This window comes from Arachis hypogaea, chromosome 3 (assembly GCF_003086295.3).
Source record: "Arachis hypogaea cultivar Tifrunner chromosome 3, arahy.Tifrunner.gnm2.J5K5, whole genome shotgun sequence".
NCBI classification, from domain to species: domain Eukaryota; kingdom Viridiplantae; phylum Streptophyta; class Magnoliopsida; order Fabales; family Fabaceae; genus Arachis; species Arachis hypogaea.
Genome location: NC_092038.1, coordinates 16,363,977 through 16,372,607, shown reverse-complemented (window position 1 = coordinate 16,372,607; position 8,631 = coordinate 16,363,977). Strand labels below are relative to the sequence as shown.

General features: G+C 32.8%; 1 protein-coding gene across 3 annotated transcripts; it reads left to right on the top strand.

The window, feature by feature from the left end:
* The first annotated feature begins 2,179 nt into the window (after window positions 1-2,179).
* On the top strand, window positions 2,180-6,791 carry LOC112789662 (putative zinc finger protein CONSTANS-LIKE 11). Of its 3 annotated transcripts, none has more exons than XM_025831647.2 (8): window positions 2,180-2,289; window positions 2,602-3,435; window positions 4,003-4,221; window positions 4,353-4,654; window positions 4,830-5,012; window positions 5,429-5,514; window positions 5,706-5,834; window positions 6,026-6,583. In XM_025831647.2, the coding sequence occupies exons 2-5, from the start codon at window positions 2,785-2,787 to the stop codon at window positions 4,954-4,956; spliced, it is 1,299 nt and encodes a 432-aa protein (XP_025687432.1). In that variant the 5' UTR covers window positions 2,180-2,289; window positions 2,602-2,784; the 3' UTR covers window positions 4,957-5,012; window positions 5,429-5,514; window positions 5,706-5,834; window positions 6,026-6,583. The 3 variants fall into 3 exon arrangements, with proteins under 3 accessions (XP_025687432.1, XP_025687431.1, XP_025687433.1); XM_025831646.2 differs by having other exon boundaries at window positions 5,951-6,077; XM_025831648.2 differs by lacking the exon at window positions 5,706-5,834 and having other exon boundaries at window positions 6,026-6,791.
* Window positions 6,792-8,631: the final 1,840 nt, after the last annotated feature.

Here is an 8,631-nt window from a genome sequence, read left to right as displayed (position 1 = left end):
AATGTCACAGTAAATTTAGAAGGTTAAATTTAACAATGTTTGTATAGCTTTTTAGAGTGTTTGAAAATGCTCTAGATAGTTCTGGAACGTTCTAGAATATCCTAGAAGGTTTCGGAATACCGTAGAAGGTTTTAGAAGACTCTGAAAGGTCATAGAGTATTCTAGAAGAGTGTAGATGTATATAGAAGTATGAATAGTAGTATGGAATAATTTAGAAGTATTTAGAAAATTGTGATATGATAGATATTTGTAATGAAGGTTCTAGATGATTAATCTAGACCGTTGATTAGATTTAATTCTAACCATTCATTGAGGAGGTGAATGGCTATAAATAGGTGTGTGGGTCATGTGTGAGTCATTTGTAACAAACACTTGAGTAATAAAGTGTTCTTTCCACAAAAACTTCATTTCTCTTGTGTTCTTAGTTTTCTTGCTAAAATATTGAGGGTTAAGTTGACTTGGTCTTAGTTTAAGAGGTTGAGTAAGTTCGAGTGTCGACATGATACCGTTGAAGTGTATCCAAAATTAAGAAAAGGAAAAAAATTAAAATAAAACATGTTTTATTTTTATTTTTCAATTTCAAAACTATGATGGTTTTGAGGCCTTTTAATATATTTTAATCGAATATAGGTACGTTAGTGGAACCAAAATATAATATATTTTGATTTACTTGGTTAATTATTTATTCATCTATTATTATTATTATTATTATTATTATTATTATTATTATTATTATTATTATTATTTGTTTGTTTGTTACTATTCTCTTGTAAGTATTTCTTTTTCTTAATTTTGTAAAAATATTTATGATTTTCATTTTCTATTTGTATTTTTTGTAAACTATTTTCATTTTCAAATTCCTGTATTTTAAGAAATATGATTGGTTTGTTAAAATAGATTTTCTTTTGAAATTAAGGAAACAAAAAATATTCGGTTGATTTATTTCGAAATGAAATTTTAATATCAAAATTAAAAACTAAATATATCATTAAATGATAAATATTATAAATATACTTTATTTTTTAAGTTATTTAATCCACTAAAAATAATTTTATAATTTCGTTAGATTGCAAGAATTATTTCAAAAAAATTCAATTAAATTTTAAAAAAGTTAAAAATCGTTGCTAGATAAATTTTTATATAACTAACTTAAATTAGTCTATTCGTCAAGTCATCCATTTGATTAAACAAAATATCAAAGAGTTTAAATTTTGTTCTATGTATAAGCAATTAGAACTTAGTCAAAAACAGATAAAATTGAAGAATTTAATTTTGATGTACTGTTGGTATAAAATAATTTTTATAGCCATTAAAAAATTAGATATAATTGTACGATTATAAAATATTGTACATGTTAATGCATTAATATTAAATTCTAAAATAAAATTTAAAAAAAAAAATCATAAGTGCACTCTGCTAAGTTGGGACAATATATTATGGCATTATACCAGACAAGCCGAAGCATATTATACTCCAGCTGAGAATATAAAAGGAATTTATTTTTCAAACAGGAAAATAGAATGTATTTATTATTATTATTATTATTATTATTATTATTATTATTATTTTAATTATAATTTTCTTTTTTGAAATCGTTCTGTTCAAAGAACGTGATGCTACTTTGTAGTTATAAGAACGTGATGCTAGTTTATAGTTATAAGAACGTGTTATATGCGCAATGAAACATGTTTCTTTTGGAGGGTAAGACTGAAATCAATGTTCTTTCTATTAGGTGTTTTTAGTAAAAGTGTACTGCACTTTAGTACGGAGAAAATTACACACAAGGCTTAATAAAAAAAATCTGAATCTGAATCTCCAAATATAGAACAAGATTTAGTATTTCGTCCACTTCTCAGAAAATTCAGGATGAAAAATAGCATTTAACATTACCCTACATAGTAATTCCAACATAAAATAATTTAATTTTCTTAATTAAATTTATTTATATATCTCACAGTAACACACACTTGTACTATAGTTACTTGAGCCACACAGAACACGTGCTAGTTCAATAATCCTATGTTCTCTGATTTCTCCACAATAATTGCATGAAAATCTGCTTCTCCTTCCTAATTAGGAGGCTGAACATTTCTACCTTAAAAAATCTACACGTCACGTAACACGTCACCTTCACTAGCCAATCATTTTTTGGTCACGTGTAACACAATTGCAAAAGCTACGAAAAATTATGAACGTGTATAAATAACAACCAATCTATCTCTCTCACTTTGCTCATCTTCTGCGTTCCTTGCTATTGGCTGAATCTTTATTTCAGCAGTTTCTGGATTTGTAAGTGTAAATCTCACTCACATTCTCATTAATTTATCGCTAACGATTAAAATGTCATGACCATAGTTACATGAAATGCACTACGTTGAGTACGCGATACGCCACATTTAAATATTTATGGGCTATGACAGATTTAAATGGTGAATTAGTACGCGAATTCCTCTCTTAATTAGTGAATTCATGTAACTATGATGACATCATCATATTGAACCAATAAAATTCAAAGCTAACAATGAAATTGCGCAGATTTTGTTTTCTATTTGCAGTTTGTTTTTTTTGTGACGTTAAGGTGTTTGATGTTTTTCCCCTTAGGTTCAAATGAAGGGTTAGAAGCTACAACAAGGACAAAGCTGAATCAATACCATTGGAGCTTAATTCAGTAGCATTGATTGATCAGTTAGAGAGAATTCATGATTTCATATAGCATGTGCAATGTTGGAGCCCGCTGTAATTAGCATTAATCACTTAATTTAATTTATATTATTCATATAAAGCATGAGATTTGAGAGGATCATGGAATTTGAAACACTATGTGAGTGCTGTGGGGTTGCAAGAGCCATTGTTTATTGCAAATCAGATTCTGCACGTTTGTGCATGGATTGTGATGTGTCCGTACACAGTGCAAATTGTTTATCTATGAGGCACCTTCGTTCTCTCTTATGTGACAGGTGCAATTCCGAAGCAGCAATTGTTCATTGCATTGAGGAAAAGTTGTCATTTTGCCAAGGTTGTTGTGAATTGAACCAAAATGGGTGTTCAATTTTGGGACACAGGCTTCAATCCTTGAATTGTTACAAAGGTTGTCCCAATTTCACTGATTTGCCTGGCTTGTTCTCCTTTGTTCTCGATGATTATTCCTGTTCAAGTGGTTTGGACCATAATGGTGGCGGCAGCGGATCAATTGACACATCATTGCCTAGAAGTGAAAGCTGCAATAGCAAGTGTTTGGAGCAGCTTGTTAACACTATTAACAATGATGGCAATTTCGGTTTTGTTAATGAAAAGTTGAAGGAAACAGAACCATGTGTCAAATTTGAGCCTTGGATGGAGCAATCTTTGAGTTCCGGCATTCCTCCATCAAATGCAAACTACATGTCAATGCCATACTCTGGTGACCAAGCAATCTTCCTTCCAAACCTTCCAAAGGTACTACCTCTACTATTTTATTATCTAATGGCTGTATTTGGATCCTGTGAAATTTGCAATTTATGATCTTGACTTCTATAAAATTTGTGTGTGGTTTGGTTTTGATTGGAAAGTTTTCAAAAGTAAATGAAATTATTCTCTGCTGTCATCCATATTGTTTGATGTACAAATCAATTCCGCACTTATGGTTTGATCAGTTCATAATTTTCCATGACTTACTTCCAGACATTTTTGAGCCAAAATCATAATTTCTAATTTTATAAGGACAAAAACTCATTTACTCTTTATTTAATTGTATATTCTTATTTACTTGTTTATTTGGTTATAAGTATATGCAATGATAATGCTCAATTGATTGACATGCAAATAGTTTATTTCATTATGTCACAGGATAGCAAGTACTAGAATAATGAGAGAAGTGGTTAGAATTTGCACTGCAAGAAGTAGTAACGTACTTTGTATGTTGGATCAGTTCTCTTAACAATACTCTGCTGTTATTATTAACTAAAATTTTAGACAATCCAATTTTTAATAATTCTTTTTCTTATAACTCTCCCTTAACTCTAGCTGCAGGAATGTCCAAATTTGAACGATCTAGGAATCCATGATGGTGATGGTCTCAACATGGATAATTTTCAATTTAACTTTGAAAACACTGATGAAATATTTGACTATTCTCAAATTGATACAACATACCAAGTTGTTAATGGAGGAATGGACTGTGAATTAATGGGAAATAACATATCAGCAACAGAATCTAATGCTCTTTTCGAGAGTACAATAGAGGTTACAAGCAAACTTATTTTCTATTGTAACTCTAGAATGTGAAAAAACTTTGTGTGGTTTAATAGCGATGGAGTTGTTCGAGCAAAACTGACTTTTCGTCGGGTGTGATGTTTTGTTTTGTTTTGTTTTAGGCTGGTGGATCAGCTAGCGAGATGTATGGAATCAACAGCAATGAGAATTGTGTGCTTATGCCTCCTAGCTGCAATGAAAACAGCAATCTGGGATTCTCAAAGGGTGGTCAACTCTATTCAAGCATGTCACTTCCACTTCCTAACGGCGAGAGTGAAATTGGTGCTACAGATTATCAAGATTCTGGTTTGTCATCGATGTTCCCGATAGGTGATTTGTCTATGGAACCAATCTCAAAGGGTACATGCCAGCAAGCTCGGGAGAAAGCAAAATTGAGATTAAATGAGAAAAAGAAAAATCTAAGGTATCTTATCTATCTTCAACTCTTCATTTGTATAATTTATGGTACAAAAATTAACAGTATTGACTTTATTTAACATGACCTGAAAAATTTGATTTGAGTCCCTTATGCTAGATGAGTCTCTAAGAAAGTAAAGTTGCACGCTTACTGATGGAGTTTCTTATTTCTTCTGGTGCAGGTTTGGTAAGCAAATAAGATATGAATCTCGCAAAGCAAGGGCTGATTCGAGAAAACGTGTGAAAGGTAGATTTGTGAAAGCAGGCGAAGCATATGATTACGATCCTAAGAAGACAAGGAGCCTCTAAACATGTTATATCTGTAGCACTGTACTTTCCTGCAAATATGTCCTGCTAATGTTAAGGTAAAATGAATGTTTTGTAGACACATTGGATTTTTGTTCTCAAATGTTTAATCAATATGAGATTTGTTAATCTAATGATTGTGAGATAGTGCTTTAAATTTTGATGTAGCTAGATAATTATTCAACCCCAAACTTGATTACTTAAGTGATTGTTTCAGATATATTAGACCTTTTTTGGTAGGATTCATAATCAAGGCATTATTAGTCAATAGATGGAAAAATTTTGGTATATTTTAAACTCAATGTTCCTTGATATAAATTGTATCAAGATATATTGAATTGTTGATTCGCCAAATTTTGAAAGTGATGGATATTTTGGAAAGCAGATAGTATATAAGAAAATGCTTTTGCATCTGGAAATTGCAAAAGAGGACATATAGTATATTTAACAAGATATTGAATCTAATTATTTGTAGGAAGTGTAAGAGGTAACAGATATGTTGCATAGAGGAGCAGAAAGTTTGACAGATTCAAGTTGCCTCAAACTTCAGGCACCCAAAGGGTAAGAACAAATACAACTCTTTTTCATAGATAACAGTTTTAATACCACTTTTCAAATTGCACAAGGATTTAATTGAATCCTTGAGTACCTCTACCAAATATCTGTTTTACCTTTGTCAATTGAATTAGTGAAATCAAAGCTTTTAAATCAAACAATTTTAATTGAGTGTTTGAAATTTTGAATCCTGCCAGATCTAGTTCCTAATGTGCATACCATTTGCTACTGCTCCATGACCAAAAATAGAAAAAGACCCTTTGTTGCATAAAACTTAGAGTTGGAGATAGCCAATTTTATTTCCCGCTTCTATGGTGTGTTTTGAGGTAATGTGTTTCAAAAGAACCTTAATTGTCTCTTAAGTTGACATTTGGATTTAAGATTTTACTGCTCTTAATTTTTATTATTTACAAGCTTCTATACTTGTTTTTCTTGTTTTCAGAGGAGATATGCATGGTGATCCATATTTGAAATTTAACTCTTCAGGGTCCACCTACCTTTTTTCCCTGTTTTATAGGGGGCTTTTATATGGTATTTGAATACCATCAAGGAATAAAAGAGAAACTGGTGTACAAATTGTATCTACATACATTGATTTCAAGATGTACAGAATAATGATAGTGACAGATACAAGAGAACGGAACAGAAAGAAGGAGTATTCTTAATCCATTGTTCGTTAGAATAGTGAAAATGCCAAGTATTGATTCAAAATTTGAGACAACTGTTGTTGAGTTGGTGGAAATGTTACTTTCTTAATTATCTTCAAGTTCAAAGCATTGCTCCTGTGGCTTGAAGGAAATTTCATTTTCTGGCATTGGTGACTCTGAATGACCACTCCTGTTCCATTACTTGGTTGAAGTTTAGGGTTGAGAGAGGCTGTTTCCCACTACCCTTCTTCCTTCTTTTTTATGTATAGATGTATGCAAATATTGCTGCATGGCAATAGTGCAGGTAAAGCTTTATCATCATCTCTAGAGGAACAACCATATGAGATGATTTCAAACAATATCCACTATATATACATGATTTCATTTTGATGTATTGAAAATGTAAAAAGATTTTATATTGTCATTCAGTCAAATTCATTCTTTAGATGATTATTTAAGTAGGAGTGTAAACATTTTTTATTTCTACTAATTTCTAGTTTTAACAAGTTTCATTCATGTTTTTGACAATATTTGTAACCTAGCAGTTACTCTTAAGTTATTGTAGCATGTAATCTTTGAAAGCATTGCAGCCCAAACTATTTATATAATAAGATGCATTTATTTATTTATTTATTATGATATATGTTCTGCCATGGTTAATATATATGATAGTATACATAGCATATTTGAACAAGTTTTAGGAAAATCTAACACTGCAAATCAAATATTAAGTTGAATTAGATAAAGATATATTGTTTGCGTTTATTCTTTACTAAATGTAGACCCACGTTATGAGCAAGACTAAAATGAGTTTAATTTTTATGAAATAATTTAGAAATTATATTTTAAAAATTAGTATAAAGTCCATTTTAATTAAGATATTTGCAGATTGTATTAATCTAAAATTAATATAGTAATCGTGCTAGTAGTTTAACACATTTTATTTCAAAATAAATGAAACTTAAATATTTAAAGGAAGTTTCATATAATATGTAGCTAAAGTTCTTACGAAATTCATAAAATTAGAATAAATAAATTTTAAAATAAACAACAAAAGCTTTGGGATCTAACATGACTTTTGTTACGGTGGGTAACCGGAGATAAATTGGATGGATGGCGTTGGGTGGCCCAAACGTATGAAGGAGGAGGACTCCGGATGGATCAGCAACTAGGGAGGCTCCGTCCGACTTGTTCGCGTGGATGAATGGGGGGTGGTACCTGCAAAGACACTCCGATGCCTAAGTTAGCAAGAGTGTGAGCAGGTCTAGAGAGTATTGGGCTTAGAGATACCTGAGGGGTGTCAGTGTATTTATAGTGGTGAGCCAATAACCACCGTTGGTGTAGTGCCGTATCTTTAGGATATTAACCGCCCCCATTATCTTGGGGAGGTTAAGATATGGCTTTAGGAAGCGGTTAGAGAGATTTTAGGGCGGTTACTCATTTGAATGAGTGTTTATCTGCCAGCTAATCTCATGCCCGACTTCTTTAAGGCAAGTCGTGGTTGGTACCGACTTCTTATGTGAAGGTCGGTACTTAGCTAGGCTTAATCCCTTAGACTAGGCCTTTATTTGGACCTGGGCCTTTGACATTGGGCCAGGGTATGAACAGTGCCCCTACTTGAGCCCAAAGCCTCTTTAGAGCTTGGGTTCAAGTATTTAACTCGGGTTCGTAGCCGACTTATGTGGAGGAAACGCGGGTCTTATAAACCGACGTGATTTTCGCGACCCTTCGCTTCTGATAGTTACGTCAATTCAAGCGTCGTGTCCGTTGGGGAAGTATTGAGGGCTTTGGTAACGGTGCAATCTCATTAATGACTGCTCCGTTTTTACCATTATGCCCCTCAGCATGTTTATAAATACTTTCCCTCTCTTTCAATTTTCCGTTTCTGCAATCTTTCAAACTTCCTCTTTCTTTGTTCGTGCTGTGTTCATACGTGCTATACTTTCGGGCTCCGGAGACTTCTGCTTCCTCATTTTCAGAAAGAGGTCAGTTTCTTTCTTCGTCTTTGCATGACTTGACTTTGTAGAGGGATAGTTTTGTAGATTTTGCTTGGCTCTAGAGACCCTTTTGATTTTTTCTTTTTCTTTTTTCTTTTTGTAGGTTTTCTTCATTTACCTTTAGAGAAAGAAAAATGGCCTCCGTAGATTGGGTTGATGTTACAGTTCTGGGGGAAGAGCCGTTGGTGGATGCGGAGTTTATTACTCACCTTCGCACTCATCATCGGCTCTGTACTTCGGAGGAAGATGAGCCTAAATATGAGTTGCTTGTTCCCAGTTTAGAGGACCGGGTTTGTCATGGGAGAGCCAACGACACGGCCCCCCACTTCTTCTTTATGTATGAGTGCATGATCACCCGTCTGGGCGTCTTTCTGCCCTTTTCGGATTTTGAGATGTCTGTCCTGCAGCATTGTCGTGTTGCCCCTACCTAACTTCATCCCAACTCCTGGAGTTTCTTGAAAATTTACCAATTTATTAGC

Coding starts and splice junctions, on each gene's coding strand:
- LOC112789662 (XM_025831648.2), top strand. CDS start 2,785: ATGAGATTTGAGAGGATCATGGAATTTGAAACACTATGTGAGTGCTGT. Junction 3,436..4,002: donor TCCTTCCAAACCTTCCAAAG/GTACTACCTCTA, acceptor CCTTAACTCTAG/CTGCAGGAATGTCCAAATTT. Junction 4,222..4,352: donor TTTTCGAGAGTACAATAGAG/GTTACAAGCAAA, acceptor GTTTTGTTTTAG/GCTGGTGGATCAGCTAGCGA.